This window comes from Pristiophorus japonicus, chromosome 16, assembly GCF_044704955.1.
Source record: "Pristiophorus japonicus isolate sPriJap1 chromosome 16, sPriJap1.hap1, whole genome shotgun sequence".
Lineage (NCBI taxonomy): Eukaryota > Metazoa > Chordata > Chondrichthyes > Pristiophoridae > Pristiophorus > Pristiophorus japonicus.
The window spans coordinates 44,758,711-44,785,530 of record NC_091992.1 but is presented as its reverse complement, the minus strand read 5'-3'; the positions used below and the strand labels follow the sequence as shown (position 1 = coordinate 44,785,530).

Below are 26,820 nucleotides of genomic sequence, written 5' to 3'. Positions count from 1 at the left end.
GTTGCAATGTGCAGTGTTACACTAGCACACAGATAACTTTGATACAAACACATTAACTACTATACTACCAGCAGAAATGAAACTCTTATTTAACAACCTCTTTCAGAAAGGTCCTTTGGGTTTCATCATCAAATCGGATCAGTTCCTTCATCGCCATGACCTCTCCTGTCTCTCTGTGTGTCACCTGATCAAAGGAAGAATAAGGAAATGTGAAGAGGGAAATGGATATTGATGCACCGAGCGTGCCCACAACCGCAATGCAATCCCACGTCATACATTCAGGAGTGAAACAGGCACATATATCTATGGAGATGAATATTAAAACTGGGATTACAGTTAACAAATTGAATTTTGGGCTAGAGTAAGGTTTATGTTTGGGTTGGGAGTATTGTCGGCTGCTGGACTAGGGCAAGGTTTGCTGCATCAGGCTAGGGGTAAGGTTTGAAATGTTTTTATATATATTTGTTCATGGAATGTTGACGACACCGGCAAGGCCACATTTACTGCCCATCCCCAATTACCCAGAGGTGCTGGTGCTGAATATTCTTCTTGTGGCCATAGTGCTCCCACAATGTTGTGGGGGGGAAGAACTTGCATTTATATAGTGCCGCTCACCACTTTAGGATGTACCAAAGTGCTTTACAGTCAATGAAGTACTTTTGAAGTCACTGTTATAATGTAGGAAACATGGCAGCCGATTTGTACGCAGCAAAGTCCCACAAACAGCAATGTGATAATGACCCGAGGGTCTGTTTTTTTCCAGTGTTTTCGATTGAGGGATAAATATTGGTCAAGACACCAGGGAAAACCCCCCTGCTCTTCAAAATAGTGCCATGGGATCTTTTACATCCACCCTAGAGGGCAGATGGGTCCTCGGATTAATGTCTCATCAAAGATGGCATCTCCGACAGTACAGCATTTCCTCTGAAGTGTTTGCCTAAACTTCTCAAGTCTCTGGAATGGGGTTTGAACCCATAACCTTCTGATGCAGAGTTCTACCACTCTGTAAATGCAGACACTTGCTTTGTATACTGGGCTGGAATATTGTTTGGTTTTATTGGTGTCAGCTAGTGTAACATCTGAGCTTTGGAAGTAAGGTAGGGTTTGAGCACAAGGTTTGGATAAGGCTTCATATTAATTTGATACTTCATCTCATTTTGAAGTCCATTTCAAAATGAGAGATCTTTGCTAATGGCTCTGAAATTCCGGCCTCCCCGGGTCTGTACGAAGTTTGTACGGATCCGGGAAGGCATCGCAAAAGACGTTTTTTGGCGCGCAATGCGTATGCGCTGAAAACTGGCTTTTCAGATCTGTCAAGTTTCTGGCTTGACAGATCCTCCGCAGATCGGAAACGAGGACACTTGCAAGTGGAAATTTCCGATATTTACGCATATAAATGTCCTCAAAAATCTTGCGCCAGAAAAAGCAGGCGCATAACCTACTTTTACAGGCGCAAATGTTTTAAAAACATTAAAACATAAAAATAAAGTTATGAAAACATATTTTATCATTAAAAACCTTTCCCACAACGGTAAGTTTATTTAAAAAAACTTTAAAAAAAATCAGAATATATATATTTTTTTAAGACATTAAGAACTTTAATGTAGTGTATATTTTCTATTTTCTATTAGTGTTTTGGGTGTTTCCCAATCAATGTACTAGGAGTTAGGACCTTTCGGAACTCCTATTACTATGATACTTTACCTGATTGGTTGCCCAGAGCCATGTGACTCCAGCTCCAGGCCTGCGCACGTCCCGACGTGCACGTGCTGCGACGCGCAGTCAGCTGAGGCCACAGCATCAGAAAGTCGAACGTGGGCAGCAGCTTATGTAGGTGTGTATTTTTTTCTCTAAAATGCCCGCGGGAAGGACAAAACGGAATTTCAGGGCCATCTCTCCACTCAAGGTAACAAGTTGTACATCACCCCATTCAGGTCCACTGTCACACAGGTAGAAATAAAGGGCCCAAGTTTCCACACGATAAAAAACGGGCGCCCCTCCGAGCTGGGCGCCCGTTTTTCGCGCCTAAAAAAAACCTCGCGATTCTGGAGCGTTCTGCAGCACCTTGTCTGCCTGGCGCGGCGCCCGGGGGGGCGGAGCCTACACTCGCGCCGATTTTGTAAGTGGGAGGGGGCGGGTACTATTTAAATTAGTTTTTTTCCTGCCGGCAACGCTGCGCGTTGGAGCGTTCGCGCACGCGCAGTGTGAAGGAAACATTGGCACTCGGCCATTTTTGTAGTTCTTTGTAGCTGTTTAATTTTTGAACATTTTTTTAATAAAAGCACATTGCCATCAGCACATCAGCACGGAGGCTTCGTGCAGCCTTCTCACTGTCTCCTCCCGCCTCCCGCGGGAAGAACGGGCGCCTCCTCTCTTCCCCCCCCCCCCCCCCCCCCCCCCCGCGCGGAAGAACGGGCGCCTCAGGCTGACTGCAGCATTCTCCGTGCCTTCACACAGGTAGGAAGATGGTTTATTTAATCTTTTCTTTGCTTATAAATGTTTATTCAGGTTGAATTTATTTGTATAATATTTGTAGAAGTATAAATAAGGATTTATTGTAGAATTTAATGACTTCCCTTCCCCTCCCCCCCCACCTCGTTCTGGACGCCTAATTTGTAACCTGCGCCTGATTTTTTAATGTGTAGAACAGGTTTTTTCAGTTCTACAAAAATCTTCACTTGCTCCATTCTAACTTAGTTTGGAGTACGTTTTCACTGTGGAAACTGTGAAATCAGGCGTCAGTGGCCGGACACGCCCCCTTTTGAAGAAAAAATTCTGTTCCAAAGTAGAACTGTTCTACCTGACTAGAACTGCAGAAAAAAAAATGTGGAGAATTGCGATTTCTAAGATAGTCCGTTCTCCACCAGTTGCTCCTAAAAATCAGGCGCAAATCATGTGGAAACTTGGGCCCAAATAGTCTTGCTTTTTATTTAGACTCATGGTAAGGTTGGTGTGTTGGGCTGGGGGTATTTATTTGCAGTATTTCCTGTGTAAGTTGAGGTACTGTAGAATACAGCCTTCCAACTAGAGGAGCCAAGCATGTGGGCTTATTTGAGGCAGCCCATTCAATTGAAGACACTGCTTTGCACAAGAGATGCAGTAAAAAAAAACTGGAGAGAGCATAAAAAGCTACAAAGTTTTGGGTTTACACAAATTTTCTTCTGACTACCAAACTTTAAATGTTGGGAACAGCACAGTCAAACATGGCTGCAAAGTGTTGATGCCACCTTGTCAAAGAGCATTTTGGGGTCAGGTCACCCTTTCTGTATAGCTGGAGACCAATGGTGATGTTTGCCCTCCTTGGCAACGATCACCCATCTCTCTCTGCAGGAGGAGACTGGTATGGGCCTCTCGGAAGGATCTTAATCCACAGGTTGGTGATGGGAAGGGTGGGTTTTGCCAAAGTGGGGGTTGTAGCTTCTTGTGACTAGCAGCAAGAGTTGTACTCATCTGTAGATCTCAGTTTGAACTCTTAACCCCGAGGACAGATCTAGCAGACAGGGTGGTGGATCGGAGAGGATGTCAAGGCTGGTATCCAACTAGAGCATATATATAAATAAAATATATATATATAAAAATATATATATATATATACACACACACACACTAGGACAGAGCACTGCCATTAGGAAAGGGGATACGATAGAGATTTACACAGTAGCAATTTTGGTTCTATTTAGCGTCTTTGGCTGAAGAAACAGCATTTTCTAGCCTTCTCCATCCCAGAGGCTGTACCTCAGTGTTTATTAGAAGACAAATAAAGGGAAAGCAGAGACTGGTTGTAATATTCATCAGTCTCTCAAGCGAATACGAGTCAGTGATCAGGTGGGTTATGAATGATAAACCACTTTGTGACGCAGCCAGCGTCACTCAGCAGTTTATATTGTCAACAACCCTTGCTCAACACGGATCCACGATGGAAAGTATTCTCTAGGACAGAGCTTGCTAATGAGACCGAGAGAGGCAGGGAATAGAAAGTGATCACCAGTAAAATTCATCCCAAAGAAGCAAGAGAGGAACAGGGATTTGTGAAAAACATACCTTAATAGCTTGTCCAAAATAGCCCTTTCCCAGCACTTCCCCGTGGATCAGGTCAGAAGGGCGGAAGATACGATGCATTTTGGAGGCAATTCGCAGGGACTCAGAGCGGCTCAAATCTTTCCTTTGAGAGGCAGGTGATCCTGTGCTAGGAGATTTATCAATACTGCAACTTCTCCTGGAGACGGAGAGAGAGCAAGAGTCACAACAGGCGATAGGGACACTGGTTCAATAAATCAAACTCAATGTGTTCCAGTCCATGTTGTGTTACATTAAAATAACATTAATTATTAAACAAACTGAAGGCTCTATCCAGGAGTCGATATAGTGGGTAACACGTGTATACACACACCCACACACACACAGTTACAGATACTCAGCTCAAGTCAAGACAAAGGGCTGCAATGAGAAAAACACTAAGTGACACTCTAGGTTAGGTCAATATTTTAGACCTGAATTTAACACGTCAGGGGCAATATTGATTTTGGGAAACCAATTGGGGGAGTGTGTCCATCAGTCATCCATTCCTGCGGCAAAGAGGTTCCTGCGAATTATGAGGCCCCAGCCTCGTTTAAATTTGGCAGGCGAGTTGCAGGAGGCACGATGCAGCACGCCAAAATAAGGCCGCGATCGGACCAGGGTCACAGGGTGACAGTGGCTCACATTATTCTCGTGGGCCCTGGAGGAGCACTCTTGCTGAGATGTGATAAATGGTATGCAATGCACACTGTCCGAGTGCCATCCAATTCAGAACTTACTGTACTTTGTGCTCTATCCAATCAATTCAGATGTCTAAGTTACTCCAAAAATTACAGGCTTAAAATTCTGCACAGATTCTGTCAGGAGACTGGGGAGGCCCTGTGGAATTTCAGGGCCCGTCTCCTCAGTGTCCTGCTCTTAACCAACGTTCAGTAGTGGCCAGTGACCAGCAATTAGGAGGGGATACCTGCTCTGGCTTTTTTTAAAAGCCAACTGTTGCATTATCAGCTAACTGTTAAAACCAAGAGTTGAATCTGGGGCCTTTATGGCTCTGTGATTCACTGGTGAGTAAAGGAATCAGAGTGTTCAGAGAGCTGCGGATTACAACTTTATCCTGGATTGTCTGTGGAGAGCTTTGTCAAATGGTTAGTCAATCAAGGTACACTCTCATCCACCATAACACTTATACTGTTAGGGAACTTTTCAGTTAATGAACATTAACTGGTGTTCAATCATTGCTGTTGATAAATATATCTGCAGTGACACTTCACTTTGAAATATCTCAAGTCATTTCACGTGTGAATCACGTCACATGGTGAATCACGTCACGTGGTGAATCACTCTGAAGTGCAATGAATGCTGTTGTGTCGGGAAACACGGCAGCCATTCTGAACCTGTAACATCTCAAAACAATGAGACAAAGCCCACTGCATTTGGTTTTTGGTGTTGTTGGTTGAAGGTGTTGTTGGTTGAAGGATGAATGTTGACCACGAGGGAACACCCAGTCCCTTTGCGAACTGCGCCATATGATCTTTAACATCCAGCCAAACCTCCAGCCAGAGACTCGAACCAACAGCTCATCCCAAAAGAAATATCCCTGAATTCCTTCCTTTGTAATTAAGTTTGACATTATTGCCAGAATAGAAACGTTCGTCATTCCCAGGGTCATGCTAGGAGGTTTTAGTGAATTGGGCCTTTTATTTGTAAAGTGTTTTGACTTCACTGAAATACCACCACTGAACAGAACCGAGAAACCAATTTTAAAACAGGAACTTACAAGTTGATGCTCTTGGCTGGAGTTCAGCTCCTTTCAGTTCCCCGAATGTTAACAGGTCATTCAAACTCCAGCTCAATCCATGTCCTCTGACTGAAAGGGGTCAGTTTCAACTTCAGTCACATCTTTATCAATGCCACTCTCAACCAGTCGCAAAAGAGGCAAAGGAAATTGCTCAAGAACGATGAACAGGCTGATTTCATCCCTCCAACCTTGTGGCAAGCTACCTGTCTTGCTTGATACAAGGTTGAGAATTTCATGAAATGAAGGATCGAGTATGTGTCCTACAGCTTATTTATTGCGACAGCAAGAATGAATGCTTGAAAAGAAGCATGCATCTTTCAAATTGCCGGCAAAGGCATGATGGACTGAAAGGCCTCCTTTTGTCCTGGATCAATTCAATGATTCTATGTGTTTTTAAAAAGTTAGATTATAGGGCGGCGCATATTAAGAAATGGCAGGCCACGTGGACATTCCATACAGACTGCAATGTGCCCTTACATGATGGGCCGTTTTTTGACCGTGCTGGCGTCGCCATTCGGGGAGCGTGCTCTCTGTGGGCTGTAGATGTCTGACACCGGGCTGATAGTGTCCACTTGTTCCTCCAGCAACCCATCATGTGGATCGTGTTCAATGGTTAACTGAAGCAAGCGACTGGTCTCCTGAATCAGGAGGTCAATCTGAGGAGATCAAACATCATACTATCAAAACACTGCCAGCTTCAGGATGCAAGCACAGTAAACCCCTCTCAGGACAAGGTATGTTCTAGGTAGAATGTCAGGATCACACTACCCTCCAGCAGTACAGGTCAGCATTACTCCCCTCACGACTATATATAGATGGCAGTTCCCATTGTTTCCCATCCCCCCAACTATGTAGGACTGGTTTATCCCATTACACCCATAAGGTGGTCCCTCCCAGTCCCTTCTCTCAAATATATGGCCAGTAACATCCATTCTGTCCCACCACATACAGCTGATTCTTCCGACTCCTCCAAACTACGTATGGTTAGCGTTTCCCATTCTCCCCTTTCAACATACACGGTTGGCGTCTCCCATTCTCTCCCCTCCCCCCCGCCCCCCATACACAGTTGGCATCTCCCTCTCCCCAAATCCATTATTTCCAGTTGACTTCCATCACTCAATATATTGTTGGCATCTCCCTCACTCCCTCCCCATACACAGCTGGCATCTCCCATCCACTACTTTATACAGTTGACATCTCTCACTCCCTTCCCTATCATATACAGTTGACAATCCAGCTCGCAGTGCCCATCCTACTATACAATTTTGGTGTACATACTTCTCACTATATACAGCTAGCATTGTCATCTCCCTTCTCCCCACTCTATACAGCTGGAATCTCTCATCCTTTTCCAACAAGTTACAGTTGTTAACTTCCACTCTTCTCTAGCCCACTTTGTATGACTGGTTCCCCCTCCCCACTATATGGACCCAACACTCCCTTACGTAAAGTCTGTCTCCCCTCCCCCACTATATGGAGCTGGCTTCTCCTAATCTCTCTACCCCACTATATACAGTGGGCACCTCTCTTTCTCCCTGAAGAGACTGCCATTTAATTATGGTCAGTTTCATTCAATAGACTTGCATTCATTTTAAATGTGGGCAGCTTGATTAAAGTGTGCATTCGGATTTTGCCGAGTGTCAGATAGTGTAACTTGCTGGTGTACTGCCTTCCCTTCTCAGCTTACCTCATCCAGAGGCACATTCCTGATTGGTGTTCCATTGATTTCCAGGATCCGATCACCAACATGAATGGAGTTTTTCACATCTGGACTGATGCAGTCCATGTCGACTCTGCAAGAAAGGGTGTCAGAGGAATTATAAATGACCATTACGGAGAGTTTCCCAGATACGAGGGAGCTAGGTTATTCGCGATTATATCACTGGCACTTGCAAGACAAGGTTTTGATCAAGCTCCTCAATAATTGGTGATGCCCATGAACTCTACCCGATTTTGTGGACCAGAGATAGTAAAATCTCTGGATGGGCCACCCAAATCTTCAGAAGCATGTTCCAATTACTATTGACTGTAATGACTATACAAGCCCATCGTCAGTATGCATTAGGTCAACCACATACATTACAACAGCAAATTAAACATGAATTGCACCAAGAGATAACCAAACACACACAATATTGGGAAACACATTATTCCAGAGTTGCTAATCCCCCTGAAGATAAGTGGAACCAACAAGGAAGAGCGTGGTCAGGGTCATCAGGAGCCTTAAGATGGCGGCATTAATCTCAACTTTACTCAGGAAAAACAGCTACTCCCAAGTTCTGGCAGTCACCACAAACCATGTCTTGTAACCCAATTCGGCCTCATTTTCAGGAAAGGAATGGGCACAGGTGATTCATGCAAATAATATACCGTGGTTTTGGGTTCAAATACCAAGTTAATTCATGGATCACACCACTCTTCATCAGTATTTGTCAACATTCTCCCCCTCCCCATAACCACTGCATACAGTTAGTAACTCCCCTCCCCCCCGATGGCATTTCCCACTCCCCAACTATGTACAGTTGGTTTATCCCACTCCCCTTTTGTATACATTGGTCCCTCCCACCACCTTCCCTCGGTATATAGTTGGGCATCTCCACTCTCCTCCAATATGTATAGCCTTTGTTTGCTACTCCTTACATGCTATATATGGCTGTCATCTCCTATTTCACTGTTGTGGTTTTGAAGAGAAGGGATCAGGGGGAAGGGTGAGCAGGTGGGCAAGGGAGAGTGGCATGTTTTAAAGGAGCAGTCTTGTTGAGCCTATTGGCCAGTTCCTCCTCTTCATTGATCTACTTGTGTATATAAAAGTTTTGATAGCATCGTAACACTCCAGTGTAACATCACACTTTGAATGAAACAAGCAAATCAGCACCATACACACAAGCCACATTAACGTCATGGCTACTAGAGCTGGGTGTTCTGCAGAGTGTGTCTCACCTGCCGACTTCTCCATGCCTCTCTACCACCGACAAGACACAAGTCTGGAGTGTGATGGAATACTGCATTTGGAGTTCGGGTTAGGAGTGTGATGGAATACTCTGTTAGCCCTCAGCTCCAACAACACTCAAGAAGCTCAACACTATCCAGGATAAAACAGTCCACTTGATCTGCACCCCATCCACTGGCTTAAACATCCACTCCCACCACCACTGGCACAATGTGGCTGCAGTGTGTACTATATGCGGGATGTGCTGCAGCAACTTGCCAAGGCTTCTTCGGCAGCACCTACCAAACCCATAATCTCCATCACCTAGAAGGACAAGGGGCAGCAGGTGCATGGGAACACCAATCCCTTTCAAGTTCCCCGTTCTGACCTGGAGATATATCGCCATTCCTTCATTGTCGCTGACCAACAACCTGGAACGCTAATAGCATTGTGAGAGTATCTTCACCACATGAACTGTAGTGATTCAAGAAGGCAGCTCACCACCACCATCTCAAAGGCAACTAGGGATGGGCAAAGAATGCCGGTCTTGGTAGCAAGGCTCGCATTCCGAAAATGAAATTTTAAAAATCCAATCTTAAAAAAAGGGAAAAAAAGCTAGTTATTTTCTCCTCTTTTTAAAAAAAAACACTATGGAGATGTGAAGCCAAGATATCATGGGATGGAGCCAAGCAGCCGTCAATTTAGAGAAACGTCCAACAATTAACTGCTAAATGATCTCAAGATGTCGTTAGAGCATTGCTCCACAAGACATGCTGAGCAACGCTCTTTACAGGAAAGGTTGGGTTTGCATCTAAACGTTGCCAGCTGTGATCCAGACCTCAGACTTCCCAGGGTTAAATTGCTATGGGAAATCAGGAAGTTCAGTAACCAAATACGAAAACAAAGCACTACACTACACAGATATTGAGATGTGTGAATCTAAAGCTATGTCTAGATTATCCATCGCTTTTAAACCAGGCCTATCGCATAGCCGAAAAAATAAATGACCAAAGTGAGGTCAGTGCGCAATACTCCGGTCACCACACCCAGGAATTCAGACTGCTGCGCCAGGCCTTGACAGTGCAAAACCCCAACTGCAATATGTTCAAAGCCATTACTGTCGCAGTCCCTGCTGCAGCCCAGCAAAGCCGCTTCCCCTAGCTGCACCCAGAACCAGATGTGTCTCGTCAACACTTCTCTGGTGTCCAGATGTTTGTTGATATTACTCAATCAAACATATTGAATATGTTCCCAATTTGCTAATAAAAATTAACAGTATATTTTCTGGAAAGACCTGATAAAATCTGAAGTTACAGTGCTGTTAATTCGGTCCTCCAACTAGCTCAGAAGGAGGCTGTTACTTTGAACTCTGGTACTAGGATTGTTGGATTACGTTTGTTACTTTTTTCCCCCCATTCATTCCTGGGATGTGGGCGTCGCTGGCAAAGCCAGCATTTATTGCCCATTTCTAATTGCCCTCGAGAAGCTGGTGGTGAACCGCTGCAGTCCGTGTGGTGAAGGTACTCCCACAGTGCTGTTACAGAAGGGGTTCCATGATTTTGATCCAACAACGATGAAGGAACAGCAATACATTTCTAAGTCAGGATGGAGTGTAACTGGGAGGGGAATTTGCAGGTGGTGGTGTTCCCATGCTTCTGCTGCCCTTGTCCTTCTAGGTGGTACAAATGGCAGGTTGGGGAGGTGCTGCCGAAGAAGCCTTGACAAGTGGCTGCAGTGCATCTTGTAGATGGTACACACTGCAGCCACGGTGCGCCAATGGTGGAGGGAGTGAATGTTTAAGGCAGTGGATGGGGTGCCAATCAAGTGGGCTGCTTTGTCCTGGATGGTGTCAAGCTTTATGAGTGTTGTTGGAGCTGCACTCATCCAGGCAACTGGAGAGTATTCCATCTCACTCCTGACTTGTGCCTTGTAAATGGTGGAAAGGCTTTGGGGAGTCAGGAGGTGAGACACTTGCCTCAGAATACACAGCCTCTGACCTGCTCTTGTAGTCACAGTATGTGTGTGGCTGGTCCAGTTAAGTTTATGGTCAATGGTCACCCCCCAGGATGCTGATGGTGGGGGATTTGGTGATGGTAGTGCCGCTGAATGTCAAGGGGCGGTGATTAGACTCTCATCTTTTGGAGATAGTCATTGCCTGGCACTTGTATGGTGCGAATGTTACTTGCCACTTATCAGGCCAAGCCTGAATGTCGTCCAGGTCTTATTCCATGCGGGCATGGACTGCTTCATTATCTGAGGAGTTGCGAATGGAACTAAACACTGTGCAGTCATCAGCAAACATCCCCACTTCTAACCTTAAGATGGAGGGAAGGTCATTGATGAAGTAACTGAAGATGGTTAGGCCCAGCTTCAGCGCCTCAGTCAGCTGCCATTCTCCTTGCTCCCTCTCTGCACCGACCCGAGAAAGGAGGGAACACCGGAGGCAGCGGGGAGAACAGGAGCAGCCAGCCCCAGTCGCGACCCCCACCAGGAATGATGCCGGACCAGGGATGGTGCCGGACCAAAGAGTCCCGGATTGGAGAGGTACAACCACTCAGATCGGGCAGGGCCAGCGTTCGCCCCACAATGGGTGGCAGATTTCGAGGGTTCCCGGACCCCTGGAACTAGGTTTGTGCTCAAGCTGGTGCTGCAGGACTCCACAGTGACCAGTGAGAGCCGGGGGGGCGGGGGCGTGTGCTGACCCTGGCCGAGGACATCATTCTGAGATATGCATTCAAACTGCTGTCAGATTTCAAGGCCAACCTCTCCCAATCAATGTTAGTAAAAAAAAACAATTTGGATTTGAGCTGGATAGGCCAGGAACTCCTCGATTCGAGTTAGTTAAGAACATAAGAATTAGGAGCAGGAGTAGGCCATTTGGACCCTCGAGCCTGCTCCGCCATTCAATAAGATCATGGCTGATCAACTCCACTTGCCTGCATTATCCCCATATCCCTTAATATCCAAAAATCAACGATCTGGGTCTTGAATATATTCACAGACTGAGCCTCCACAGCCCTCTGGGGCAGCGAATTCCAAAGAGTCATCACGCTTTGAGTGAAGAAATTTCCTCATCTCAGTCCTAAATGGCCGACCCCTTATTCTAAAGCTATGACCCCTGGTTCTAGACTCCCCAGCCAGAGGAAACACCCTCCCTGCATCTACCCCGTCAAGCCCTGTAAGAATTCTGTATGTTTCAATGAGATCACCTCTCATTCTTCTAAACTCTAGAGAATATAGGACTAGTCTACTCAATCTCTCCTCATAGGACAATCCCCCCATCCCAGGAATCAGTCTGGTAAACATCATTGCACTCCCTCTATGGCAAGCATATCATTCCTTGGGTAGGGAGACCAAAACTGTACACAATACTCCAGGCGCGGTCTCACCAGGTACCTATACAATTGCAGTAAGACGTCTTTACTCTTATACTCAAATCCTCTTGTAATAAAAGGCCAACACAGCATTTGCTTTCTTAATTGCTTGCTCTACCTACGTGCTAACTTTCAGTGATTTGTGTACAAAGACACCCAGGTCCCTCTGAACACCAACATTTCCCAATCTCTCATCATTTAAAAAAAATACTCTTTTTTATTTTTCCTACCGAAGTGGATAACTTCACATTTCTCCACATTATATTCCATTTGCCATGTACTTGCCCACTCACTTAGCCTGTATATATCCCCTTGAAGCCTCTTTGCATCCTCCTCACAACGTACAATCCCACCTACCTTTGTATCATCAGCAAACATGGATATATTACTTTTGGTCCCTTCATCCACATCATTGATTTAGATTGTGATTAGCTGAGGCCCAAGCACCGATCCTTGCAGTACCGCTCGTGTTACAGCCTGCCAACCCGAAAATGACCAGTTTATTCCTACTCTCTGTTTTCTGTCTGTTAACCAATCCTCAATCCCATGAGCCCTAATTTTCTTTAATAACCTCTTGTGTGGCACCTTATCAAATGCTTTTTGAAAATCTAAATACGCTACATCCACTGGTTCCCCCTTATCTATTCTGCTCATTACAACCTCAAAAAACTCTAACAGATTTGTCAAACATGATTTCCCTTTCATAAACGGTGTTGCCCAATCCTATTATTATTTTCTAAGTGTTCTGTTCCCACATCCTTAATAATAGATTCTAGCATTTTCCCTACTACTGATGTCAGGCCAACCGGTCTGTGGTTTCCTGTTTTATCTCTCCCTCCTTTCTTAAATAGCAGGGTTACATAGCTACCTCCCAATCCGCGGGAACCGTTCTAGAATCGATGGAATTTTGGAAGATGACAACCAATGCATTCACTATCTCTACAGCCACCTCTTTTAAAACCCTAGGATGTAGGCCATTGGGTCCAGGGGATTTATCTGCTTTCAGTCCCATTAATTTCTCCAGTGCTTTTTTTTTACTAATACTAATTTCCTTCAATTCCTCATTCTCATTAGACCTTTGGTTCTCCACTATTTCCAGGAGGTTTTTTGCATCTTCTTCCGTGAAGTTGATCTTAGCCAGAGGAGGCAGCGGGCATGCTTCAACTGGGTTCAGCATCCCTTGCTCGAGAGGACAAAAATCAGCTCGGGTCCCTGCGCCTGACTGCTACCCAGCCACTGCTGCTGGGAAGTGGACGAATGTGGCCATCGGGAGAGGACAGTGATGCTCTGCATGATCAAATCGCCCAACAACACTCACTGCCTGGGGCCACATTTGGATAGTGGCCATTGGTACAGAGATATTGGGTGAAGTCTGGCAGGGGACATCCCCGGGTGTAAACTGGCACCTTGAGGAAAGGAAACAAGCTCACACCTACTGCCCCCGCCAGTCACTCTACTCCCACTAACTGAGGTGGGGTCACCGGCTGCAGAATGACGTAGATAAACCCCACCACATCACCGTGAGTGACAGTAACAATCTCTTTCTTGTCTGTTTATCGTGATTACTCGCACTTACTCCTTGACCCGTACAGTGTGCACATACTCAGAAGAGCAGCTCCTGGGACTGCAGAGCTGATCGATAGCCACAGAGAGGCCTCGCTTTCCCTCCGTGGAGGCTGGGATTGAAACCAGTGTCACAGTGTGCGGAATCCGAGGGCAGGGAGAGTCTGGTAGGGTCTGTTCAATGACGGGCGTGACTATCGTCTGGTAGTAGCAGCAACCACTGCAGAAGAGACAATGAACAAGTGAAATACAAGAACACAAAAACCACAATCTAGATGGCTACCAAACTGTGCGAAAGATTAACAATCACATCTTTAATGCATCAAAGCCTTATGACTCCAAAGCATAAAACTAGAACATCTCATGTTCAGTCTGTGCTGAGACAGCTGATCTTAGCTTTAGTGGGGGGGGGGGGGGAGGGGGGGGGGGAAGAAAGAATAAAAATTCAGCCCCTGTTGCCACGGCGAACCAGTGCTCCTCAGACTGAGAGCGTGTGGACATTGGGGGAGGAGTGGATCTGGCTAGCTTTGGTGCCTCCCTTGGTTGATGAGCAAGAGGTGAGGAGGGAGAAAACTGACAAGAAAAACGGTCATATCCCCAAGCCTTTTGTTCAAAAAACAGTTTGCTAATGCAACTGATGCCTCAAACACTAACTGTTCCCACACCCCGAGTTACACTGAAGAGGAATAGGTCTTGTTGTTCTACAACATTTAGAAGAATGGCCAAGAACCACAGAATAATGTAAACATCTTTAAAGTTTATCGATGGACAGCCTTGAACAAATTGCACACATGGAGGTAATACCAACAGAGCTCTCTAATGCCAACACAATCCATGCAGGAACAACACGGTCTCAGATTTCAGCACATCAAAGAAGCGTTCAATACTCCTGCAATTGTTGGACATGGATATCTACAAGCGCATCACTGGCTGTGTCGGCTGACGGTCCCTCCCCTCCCTAAGTATCGAAAACACCACTGGATTTTGATGCTCCTCTTAGTGTGCAACAAAGTACTGACAAAACTATTACAGAACAAATAAATGGACTGGATTAAAATCACAAAACTCAGGTGGAATTAATCCCTTCAGTTTATCTATTTAATATCACATCAAAACAGACCAAATATAACTGACAGACAGCTTATGGTCTAAAGTGTCCAATCTCCACACTCAGTTCTTACCAGTAGAGTTTGGAGCGCTCCACCAGTGCGTACGTGTCTCCATCGCCGATAAACGCGCCGCACTTCAGGCACGCAAAGCATTCTGGGTGGTACTTGTGTTCTCCAGCGACCTGCAGGACAAACCAACAAAGATTCACAGCGCTGATTGCTACATCCAACGGGTCACATTGGTGCTGCCAGAGAGGGTTGGAAGTGCTCGGGTTGGCAGGGGTGTTGGAGGTACTGGTGTTGTTGACCTGTTTTTGGTGGTGTTGAGATGGTTGGACAAACTGATGGTGTCGGTGCTGCTGTTAGGGTGGTCGGATATACTGGTGTGGTTGATGGCATTGATGGGATGGTTGAGGTGCTGGTATCACTAGGCTTAGGTTGCTATTGGAGGTGGTGTTTCAGTGGGTACAGAGAAACAAGGAAAGCTCAGAACTGCAGTCCATTCTGTCAATCCCCAAAGCTAACCTCCCTCAACTGCCCATTATCTGAAATATCTCCAATTCTCACTTTCGTTTTTCCATACTATCTTGGGTCAAATTCCTCACATATACCAGGCTCTTAATCAGGAACTTAAACCTAGACTACCTGTGCATCTTCACCCTTCAAGGCTTGGCTCCATCTGCCTATATTATCGGGGTTCAATTTATCTATTATCTTAAAGAATGTTGCGTAATCTCTCCTCCCAGCCTGCTCAGCACCAGAGCAAACAATCTCCAGCTTTTCAACTTCTCACAGCTCAGTTACTTGAAGACAGGTTAACAATTTGGTTGTCCATTTCTGCACCGCCGCTGATCTCTGAATATCTATACTGTGAAATAAGGACCAGAATTGGACAGTTCTCCAGATCAGGCGTGCCAGTGTCTTGTACAGTCACTATCACTTTCTGGGACTTATACTCTGTCCCCGACTGTTCTAGCGGCGCAGTGGGTCACTGGAGGTGCTGGGATTGTTGGGAATTGCTGGAGTTGGACGTTGGAGTTGTTGGAGAGGGCACGAGGTCACTGGGCATTGGCTGAAGTTGAGGGTTGTAGATGATTTCTGCCCAGTGGATACATCAGCCACCCCATGTGCATCTATGTTTCCAGGGAAAATAGTTGAGTTCAATTCACCTCCCTCCAGTTTCACAACCCGAGCTGTACCCATTGCGTTCTCATGAGCAGGTACACAGGGTGACTCCGTGCGTTCTGTTACAGCTGCCTCAATGCACACGTGTGGACAATTACTCCTCAAATTCATGCAAGATGCTTTGATTTGAGGTGGTCTGGAGACTCCTGGTTATTGAGAGGGCTGAGTGAGGGTCAGAGAACAGCACTAATCACTGTGTCCCTGGCACATAGTTCGCATGCCCAATACCAGACTCCCAAAGCAAGCGCTCTACTCGGAACTTCTTCACGGCAAATGAGCCAAAGGTGGGCAGCGGAAATGTTACAAGGACACCCTCAAAGCGTCCCTGATAAAGTGCAACATCCCCACCGACACCTGGGAGTCCCTGGCCGAATACCGCCCTAAGTGGAGGAAGTGCATCAGAGAGGGCACTGAGCACCTCGAGTCTCATCGCCGAGAGCATGCAGAAATCAAGCGCAGGCAGCGGAAAGAGCGTGCAGCAAACCAGTCCCACCCACCCCTTCCCTCAACAACTGTCTGTCCCACTTGTGGCAGAGACTGTGGTTCTCGTATTGGACTGTTCAGCCACCCAAGGACTCATTTAGAGTGGAAGCGAGTCTTCCTCGATTCCGAGGGACTGCCTATGATGGTGAACTTTAGAGAAGACATGTGCAAACACCCCCCCCCCCCCCCAAACCCGGTGCAGGCCCCTTACCATGATCAGCCCTTTAGTGATACGCTCACAGCAGCCATGGCACAGCTCCCCGAATCGGGCCCAGTAATCCTTCTTGCAGTAGAGCCGTCCCTCCTTCTCGTAATACCAGTGAGAGAGCGAAACGTTACACTCGCAGCACCTGTACCGGCAGAAACAGGGGATGTTAGCAACAAAGGGCAGTGTAGGTTACCTGATGGAGCTCCTGCACTCCTTTCCTCCAGGTTAATGAGCCCAGGACCTCCCGCGCATAATCACGCTGCGATTTGCCGAGCTACAAACCGGACCTCGGGCGAACGCATGAATTGAAAGCACACACAGAACACATTAACAGCAGCTCAGTTAAACAGGACTTGTGAACAGGCCAAGCAAGCACGGAGGGTGAGCACAGAGGCATCAGCATCGTCTCCGTGCATCTCACCAACTACAGATCTGGCTGGTCGCACAGGCACACATCGCAATCCAGGTCAGGAAAGTTACTGATCTGAAAAGAATGCATTTTCAGCCACTGCTCTGTGGGAGGGAAGGGGAGGGTGGGCCAGTCAGCGACACCGTTAACAGCCGATAGCTAAACTGGGAACGCTGGATGGCAGGACTGGAGTGGAGAGGTGTCCCGGTGTAAACCTTATAAAGGATGGTGGAAATCACCAACACCTCAGTCCCACTGGTCAGTTTGGACTGGACAGTGGTTTTTAAGTGGATTATCCAGAAATTTCTAAGATGCAAATCAGATGCCAAACTCGTTATTTTTAGAACTCTTTTCCACTTTTACTTTGTGTCTTACGCTATGGGCACTTTAAATGATGGAGCTGATTAATGTTCCTGCTGAATTTTCAAGGTCAGCTGTGACCTCCCCCACTGCCTCCAAGCTTGCCCCTCCCTCTGACAGCAGCAATCACTAACGCTTCATCTTGTATAGTTAAACATCCCATGCAGAGAGCATCGGTCAGGGAGTCTGGGATTAGCAGAAAGATTCGGCAGTCAGACAATGAACACAGGGGTTTTGATGTGCTTCTCCGCAGCCAAACAAGAACTGTCAGCAGCTCGCGCATCCATCCTTCCCACCTCTTGTACGGCAGCAAACAGCTCTCCAGCAACCAAGCAAGGGAAGCGACATTACTCAGGGCCTCAGCTAATTTCTTCGACGTTTCAGAAACTGGATCCCTCAAAGATGGGAATAAAGCACAGCTCTGACCCATGACCTCTGGACCACTTGGCGTCTTTTGAGGTCAATGCAGCGACTGGCCTGGCCCTCCCCTCCCCGTCTGCAGTCAGCAGCACTTGCTGGCCAACTATGTGAGCACCCTGAGTTAGTGGGATTGGTTCGGAGCAGGAACTGACACAAGCTGTCATCCCACTTACAAAATTCTGCTGGGTCCCCAGTCACCGCCTTGGCAATGGTGAAAGCAACGTTCAGGCAGCATGCCACAGCGAGGCGGAATCACTGCCACCAATAGAGCGAGGGGAGCGCCACGCAGCCACCTGGGCGCACAGGGCAGTGCTCGGGCTGCCAAAGCCTCTGGTTCTCCAACCGGCCATGCTGGGTCTGGAGTGGCTTGAATGGAAATACTAATGAACCGGCCCCCCAGGATTCCCGTTTGTAAAACAGAACTGTTTTATACCCTCCTCCAATTATCTCCGTAAAACCGCAGGTTGATAGTCCGGACGCCATCTCGTCAGGAGATAGTGGAGGGCCGGCCAGCCAATCTCCTGACCTTCACCAAGGTGCACTGTGAGTGGCTGTTGACAGTTTTGCTGCTTTCACCCCATTCCCATAGCCTTTTGGAGAAATGCTCTTAAAACAGAGGCTGCACCTGGATATTCAGCCATAGGCTGCCTCATAAAAGGAGGCAACAATATGAGAAGAGACCGGAATGGCTGTAATAATCACCATAGTGACATCACTTAGCTATTACATGTGGCTCTCGTATTTGACTGTTCAGCCACCTAAGGACTCATTCTAAGAGTGGAAGCAAGTCTTCCTCGACTCCGAGGGACTGCTTATGATGATGACATCGCTCTGCTTTATAAGTTTAGTGACTCCCGAAAAATGACCCAATCTCCTGCTTCATAAAACCCATCAAACTCCTCCCCGACAATTCAGGATGCCAAGTGCTGGTCAAACATCCTCCAGACTGCAGCTCGAGATGTCCTACACTGAACTTGTACAGCTCCCAACTGGCTGGTGTTTCTGTGCAATTAACAGCAGTGCTGCTCAGTCACACTGCGTGGTCCAGAAGCCAGTCGGTCAGGTTGGAGTATTTCTGAGTACGCTGGGTGCCTGCAGTAAACTAGTCTGACCATGGACCCCCAAATAGGCAAGAGATCCCTTCAGGCATACAACAACAAGTAGAAAGGGGACTGGCTGTGCAGACACAAATCTAGAACCTGCCCCCAATCTCAGCAAGTTGCCCAGCTTTCGATTGACCAAATTACCGGCAGCCAGCCTGCGAATCTGACTGGATGGTCCATGTAACTGGGCACTGCACACGTGGCATCGAGTGGGCCAGGCGGGCGGGCAAGGGTGGTGAAGGGAACAGAATCAAAGAGTTGCCTGCGATTCCAGGTCACCGTTGGACAAACACGCAGACAGAAATATTCAGTGAAAAGAGAACAAGCCAACAGACAGCAACTGAGATCGACTAAAAATAGAAACAGAAAATACATCAGGCCCCGATTCACCAGGTCACAACCTGAACAACCCACTGACTAAAGAAAAGGCTGCACCCTCGGTGCGATCCGTACCCAGCTAGGGTGAGGTCTGCTTCTAAATGGACGAGATGGGCCTCGCTCGAGTCTGCACACAGCTATTTTATTTTAATAAAGTGCGTAAGTCAAAAACCAACCTTTCACTCTTCAGTCTCCCAAATTATTGGCAGCTATCTGGATTGTGGTCACAACATCGAAGAGGCCTGACTACCAGGACACATCCCCATGCACATTGAGATTTAAGAAATGAACTGTTGTGAAACTCTGTTGTATCTTTGTGCAGCAATGATATAAATGGAGAGATCACTTCACAGCCAATATATTCAACCTCGCCTTTATAAACAAACACTGCAAATCGGCCTGGGCGGGCCCCTCAGAGGCCGGGCGGTGGGGCAGGTGCTGATGCCGTGTTGAAGTCCAAGCTGACAAGATATTCCTCAAACCACTACATTCAACGCCTTGATGCCATCTATTTAAAACTGGAAGTTGCACAAATACCCTGACGCCATCAGTTACATAAGAAACATAAGAAATAGGAGCAGGAGTAGGCCATTTGGCCCCTCAAGCCTGCTCCGCCATTCAATAAGATCACGGCTGAGCCGATCATGGACTCAGCTCCACTTCCCCACCCGCTCCCCATAACCCTTTACTCCCTTATCACTCAAAAATCTGTCTATCTCCGCCTTAAATATATTCAATGACCCAGCCTCCACAGCTCTCTGCGGCAGAGAATTCCATAGATTTACAACCCTCAGAGAAGAAATTTCTCCTCATCTCAGAATAAGGGGCTGCCCATTTAAAACTAAGACTATGTCCCCTAGTTTTAGTTTCCCCTGTTATGTATTTAACCCCTTGTAACCTGTATTACACTACCACCAGAGGGCCTATCTGTTGGAGTCCCAAGGGATCCCAGCATCCCTTGGGAGCACAGTATATTAGCAGGCCACCCACGAGGTACCTACACTCTGGAGTCTTAAAGGAGCTAAGGTCACACTTGCTCATTGCATACAGTAATCAGTTTCATCCTTTATTACGAACTCATCATCCCCTATGAGTGGAAATATCCTCTCTGCATCACCTTGTTGAGCCCCCTCATTATCTTATAAGTTTCAATAAGATCACCTCTCATTTTTCTGAACTCCAATGTGCATAGGCCCAATCTACTCAACTTATCCTCATAAGTCAACCCCCTCATCTCCGGAATCAACCAAGTGAACCTTCTCTGAACAGCCTCCGATGAAAGTATATCCTTCCTTAAATACGGAGACCAAAACTGTACACAGTACTCCAGGTGTGATCTCACCAATACCCTGTACAGTTGTAGCAGGACTTCTCTGCTTTAATACTCTATCCCCCTTGCAATAAAGGCCAACATTCCATTTACCTTCCTATTACTTGCTGTACCTGCATACTAACTTTTTGAGTTTCATGCACAAGGACCCCCAGGTCCCTCAGTACTGCAGCACTTGGCAATTTTTCTCCATTTAAATTATAATTTGCTTTTCTATTTTTTCTGCCGAAGTGGGAGAGTGACGGCATTCCAATAAAAACATCTTACAATTATATATATATATTTATATGTGTGTCTTTAATGTAGAAAAATATCCCACAGTGCTTCAGTGAATGAGGTAAACAGACACTTAGCCAAAAGAGGAAATATTAGGAGGAGTGACCAATGCTTGGTCAAAGAGAATCTTAAAGGAGGAAGGAGAGGCAGAGGGGTTTAGGGAAGGGATTCCAGTACATGAGGCCTCAGCAGCTGAAAGCACAGGTGGGGCAAAGGGTGGGAGTGTGTGCACAAGAGACTGATGTCAGAAGAGCAGAGAGTTCGGGGGGAGGTGTGGTTTGTAAGGTTGAAGGAAGTTACAGAGACAGGGAGGCTGTCGAGAGATTTAAACACCAGGGTTATAATTTTATATCAGAGGTACGGTGGGGAGTGGGGAGGGGATCTGGAGTAAAATGTAGGTTAAAAGTACTGGGGTGATGGACAAGCGGGATGTAGTGCCGGATGGGATATGGGCTGCTGAGATTAGTATGAGGAAGTTTATGGAGGATGGAATTCTGTGCAGGAAAGCACTGGAGGTGAAAAAGGCATGGCTGAGGGTTGGAATGGCAGATGGGCAGATCTGGGCAACTTTATGGAGGTGGAAGTGATGGAGAGGATGAGAGATCTGAAGTCTAGTTTGGAGTAGAACAGGACATTGAGGTCGCAAACAGCTTGGTTCAGCCGGAGACAGCAACCAGCGTGGGCGCTGGAGTTAGTAGCAAATGTCTGGATTTTTGTGTGGGAGCCTAAGGTGATGACTTTGGTCGAACACTCCCCTGGGTGCATTACAGGAAGATATAAAATTATAACCCTGGTATTTAAATCTCCTGATGCCCTTACTGTCTCTGTAACTTACTCCAGCCTTACAAACCACCCTTTCCGCCCCCCCGCCAAACTCTCTGCTCTCCTGACATGAGTCTCTTGTGCATACACTCCCACCCTTTGCCCCACCATTGGTGCCTGTGCTTTCAGCCACCAAGGCCTCATGTACTGGAATTCCTTCCTTAAACGCCTCTGCCTCCCCTTCCTCCTTCAAGATCCTCTTTAACAATGGTCCTGTCACTTTAAGATGCTGCAGCAAGCGCCCCTCTGGGATACAGTACTGGTGGGTACAGGTCGGTCACTGTATAACACTGGGGTACAGGTCTGTCACTGTATAACACTGGGTACAGGTCTGTCACTGTATAACACTGGGGTACAGTACTGGTGGGTACAGGTCTGTCACTGTATAACACTGGGGTACAGTACTGGTGGGTACAGGTTTGTCACTTTATAACACTATGGTACAGTACTGGTGGGTACAGGTCTGTCACTGTACAAGACTGGGGTACAGTACTGGTGGGTACAGGTCTGTCACTATATAACACTGGGTACAGTACTGCTGGGTACAGGTTTGTCACTTTATAACACTATGGTACAGTACTGGTGGGTACAGGTCTGTCACTGTACAAGACTGGGGTACAGTACTGGTGGGTACAGGTCTGTCACTATATAACACTGGGTACAGTACTGCTGGGTACAGGTTTGTCACTTTATAACACTATGGTACAGTACTGGTGGGTACAGGTCTGTCACTGTATAAGACTGGGGTACAGTACTGGTGGGTACAGGTCTGTCATTATATAACACTGGGGTACAGTACTGGTGGGTGCAGGTCTGTCACTATATAACACTGGGGTACAGTATTGGTGGGTGCAGGTCTGTCACTGTATAACACTGGGGTACAATACTGCTGGGTACAGGTCTGTAACTATAATACTGGGGTACAGTACTCGTGGGTACATGTCTATCACTGGGGTACATTACTGCTGAGTACAGGTCTGCCATTGTATAACACTGGGGTACAGTACTGCTGGATACATGTCTATCACTGTATAGCACTGGGGTTCAGTACTGCTGGGTACAGGTCTGTCAATAGTGATGGTGATGAATTAGGATATCACACAGTATTGAAGCACTTTTCCTTAAGTACGGATTTCCCACGAGTATACTGGTGCTAATGTAATCTAAATAAACAATCGCAACACTTGGCTGGGAAACTGCTGATGGTAACTTGGAGCTTCAGAGGGGAAAGGGGCAAGGAGATGGGGAGGCGCGTTATCTCCAGCAGTAACCTGTATGAACTGATGGCTTGCAATTGGTTCTCACGGTATCACTGATTATAAATGACTTTGCTCCCTGTCTGTCAATAGGTGGAGGTAACCCTGGGAGCTCTGCTACTCACCTGACCCCATGGTTTGAGGAGCGTACTCTGTAGCAGCGCGTCAGCATTCTCCGTCCCTCTGGACAACAGCACTCCGAGTTCTTGTTTCCAACTGCTGAGTGATTTCTAAAACTCGGACTCTTCAGTCAAAGGGCTGCACCGACTAACTCCACTGAGACACAAACGCTGCAGGAGCAGTGATGGCCCGCAGACTCTGCAGATACCTGCCTAGCCGCACTGCCTCCAAAATTAGCCACTTGCCAGAACAGACATAACAAGCAAAGCCACTTCCTGTTGCAACCCACATCAACAACAACAGATAGAGGATGGGGGGGCGGGGGAAAGTGATCACTGAACTCCACCTCCTGCTCCAGCCATAAAACAAAACATCTATCTGAAACATCATTTGCATTGCTGCAGTTCTGTGACAATTTCTTTATGACATCAAGGAGGAACTGGTCTGGAGAAGTTAATAATCTGGAAGTGGATTTGATTCACAATGACAGTCTAACTTCCCAGGTTTCTGAAACTAACATCTTTGGCTCCAACCCAACTCCCCTTGCTTTGGCACTCATTCACACAGTCACTCTCCCCCAAATCCACTGGAGCGTATTCATCCACTGGTCCAATGCACTACAGCAGCAGTGTGCAAACTGTGGTCACATGCAGCTCCAAGTCCTGGCAATCTGGCCCCCACGGCTCAGGTAACTCAGTTCTATTTGGATTTAATATTTGCTAGCTTGCCTAGGTTTACCAATCCTCCAGAAATTAAAGATTAATCTCCACTACTGAGAGCAACCTGGAAAAAAATAAATCATGGGGCATTCACAAAGAGTGTGCTTTTTTCAATTTCTTTGAATACTTTCGTAGAGTGGTTATAAAGATATTGGAGATAGGGAACAAAGTTCCGCCTCCAACTGGGCGTGACAGTTGGAGGCGGAACCTCCAGGAATACACCCAACCAGAGTTGTAACCCGAAGCTTGCCCTGCTTGAACTTCGTGAGTGAGGATCGGCCCTTCGTGCCGTTATCTCATTAATGGATAAAACCCCAAATCAGAACACCAAGATTGGTTAGTGTCAGCAACTTGATCAACCTTCTGCCTCCGACAGTTCACAATGACACGCTCGATGGCAGAGTATACGGAACAGACTTTATTCATATACTGCACAGGTGATCAATCTCGGACGTAACTTTTTGGTTTCTGCATCTTTCGAGCTCTCCAAGCAATTGTTGAAAACCAGGTTCCTTTCTACAACTTAGTTTGCCTGCATCATAGATAAGATCTCATGACATATCTGTTGTTGAATCCTTTGAGAATTGTATCCTCTGATATAAAGAGTCTTAGTTGTTTACTTCAAATATATTTTCCTCAAATAAGGCTTCCTTTGACCTATCTGTTCTTGAATCCTTCGAGTAGTTTTATTATCAGCTTTTCTTCCTGCACATCCCCCTGTACTATAGTTAATGAACCTCTCTGCCTAGGTTATTACACTAGCCACGAAAGTATACTTTACTTGCTCATGGTCGATGTTACCCAGTCACATTTCCTTGTGAAGGCATCCCACTGTTTTCCTGTTTTGGAAAGCATTTGCTCTGTGACCAGTTATAGTGTAAGAGTTCTGTTTGATTATTAACCTTTACCTCTCCAAGATGTCCAACAGATGTATGTACAAATGAATAGGAACATGGATTTAAACTTTGCATGTGATCGAGGCTCCATGGTGCGCTCAAAGACAATGGCCTAGAAATTGGATAAGAACCAAAAATGGCCGCAGGTTTCACAACGCGCGACTACCCCGCGCCCGTTCCTTTCGATGCAGGCAGCACGCAAACTTGATGCTGCCTGTTCATTTAAATAACTGCAGCGTGCAGCCCAGCACTAAATGCAGAGAGTGGCTTCACACTTCAGCGGTGGGGCCAAGTTTGTGCAAGGCTAGTAGAGATAGCCTGCACTTAAAACCAGCCTACACCTCTTAAATGGGAGGTGTATTCTGGCTGCAGCAGGTCGTGGAAGTCGCTGTATAGGAGTGTGTGACCTATAGGCAGAGGTTAAGATGGCGCAACATGGCAGAGAGAGTTCTCTCAGATTGTCGGACACAGCGCTCGAGGCCCTGGAACAGTAGGTGGACAGGAGGAGAGGTATCCTCTATCCACAGGGGGCCAGAAGGCCCTCCAGACACACGTTGAGAAGGGAATGGGAGCAGACAGACATCGCTGTCAATGCCAGTAGTGTAGCCCCAAGGACCTGGGTGCAGTGCAGGAAGATGTTTAATGACCTCAAGGGGTTAACGTCAATGAATTAATTTTCAAATCCCATACCCCACCATCTGCACCACAAGCCTCACACATGCTAAATGCACCACACCCCATCACTCACCTACCAACAATCTCTATCAAACAAGACTCATAGAAACATAAAAAATAGGTGCAGGAGCAGGCCATTCAGCCCTTCTAGCCTGCACCGCCATTCAATGAGTTCATGGCTGAACATGAAACTTCAGTACCCCATTCCTGCTTTCTCGCCATACCCCTTGATCTCCCGAGTAGTAAGGACTTCATCCAACTCCCTTTTGAACATATTTAGTGAACCGGCCCCAACCACTTTCTGTGGCAGAGAATTCCACAGGTTCACCACTCTCTGGGTGAAGAAGTCTCTCCTCATCTCGGTCCTAAATGGCTTACCCCTTATCCTTAGACTGTGACCACTGGTTCTGGACTTCCCCAACATTGGGAACATTCTTCCTGCATCTAACCTGTCTAAACCCATCAGAATTTTAAACGTTTCTATGAGGTCCCCTCTCATTCTTCTGAACTCCAGTGAATACAAGCCCAGTTGATCCAGTCTTTCTTGATAGGTCAGTCCCACCATCCCGGGAATCAGTCTGGTGAATCTTCGCTGCACTCCCTCCTTCCTCAAGTTAGGAGACCAAAATTGTACACAATACTCCAGGTGTGGCCTCACCAAGGCCCTGTACAACTATAGCAACACCTCCCTGCCCCTGTACTCAAATCCCCTCGCTATGAAGGCCAACATGCCATTTGCTTTCTTAACCGCCTGCTGTACCTGCATGCCAACCTTCAATGACTGATGTACCATGACACCCAGGTCTCGTTGCACCTTCCCTTTTCCTAATCTGTCACCATTCAGATAATAGTCTGTCTCTCTGTTTTTACCACCAAAGTGGATAACCTCACATTTATCCACATTATACTTCATCTGCCATGCATTTGCCCACTCACCTAACCTATCCAAGTCACTCTGCAGCCTCATAGCATCCTCCTCGCAGCTCACACTGCCACCCAACTTAGTGTCATCCGCAAATTTGGAGATACTACATTTAATCCCCTCGTCTAAATCATTAATGTACAATGTAAACAGCTGGGGCCCCAGCACAGAACCTTGCGGTACCCCACTAGTCACTGCCTGCCATTCTGAAAAGTACCCATTTACTCCTACTCTTTGCTTCCTGTCTGACAACCAGTTCGCAATCCACGTCAGCACACTACCCCCAATCCCATGTGCTTTAACTTTGCACATTAATCTCTTGTGTGGGACCTTGTCGAAAGCCTTCTGAAAGTCCAAATATACCACATCAACTGGTTCTCCTTTGTCCACTCTACTGGAAACATCCTCAAAAAATTCCAGAAGGTTTGTCAAGCATGATTTCCCCTTCACAAATCCATGCTGACTTGG

General features: G+C 46.7%; 1 protein-coding gene across 1 annotated transcript in view; it reads right to left on the bottom strand.

Annotated features, from left to right (window-relative positions):
* The window catches only part of limk1a (LIM domain kinase 1a), a 60,798-nt gene that overhangs the window by 25,804 nt on the left and 8,174 nt on the right, over positions 1–26,820 (bottom strand). The window contains exons 3-9 of the mRNA XM_070857265.1: positions 16,670–16,808; positions 14,863–14,972; positions 13,695–13,901; positions 7,503–7,608; positions 6,293–6,471; positions 4,042–4,216; positions 98–184 (exon numbers count right to left, since the gene is read on the bottom strand). Coding sequence (XP_070713366.1) covers positions 98–184; positions 4,042–4,216; positions 6,293–6,471; positions 7,503–7,608; positions 13,695–13,901; positions 14,863–14,972; positions 16,670–16,808 — 1,003 coding nt within the window. The remainder of the gene's footprint in view (positions 1–97; positions 185–4,041; positions 4,217–6,292; positions 6,472–7,502; positions 7,609–13,694; positions 13,902–14,862; positions 14,973–16,669; positions 16,809–26,820) is intronic.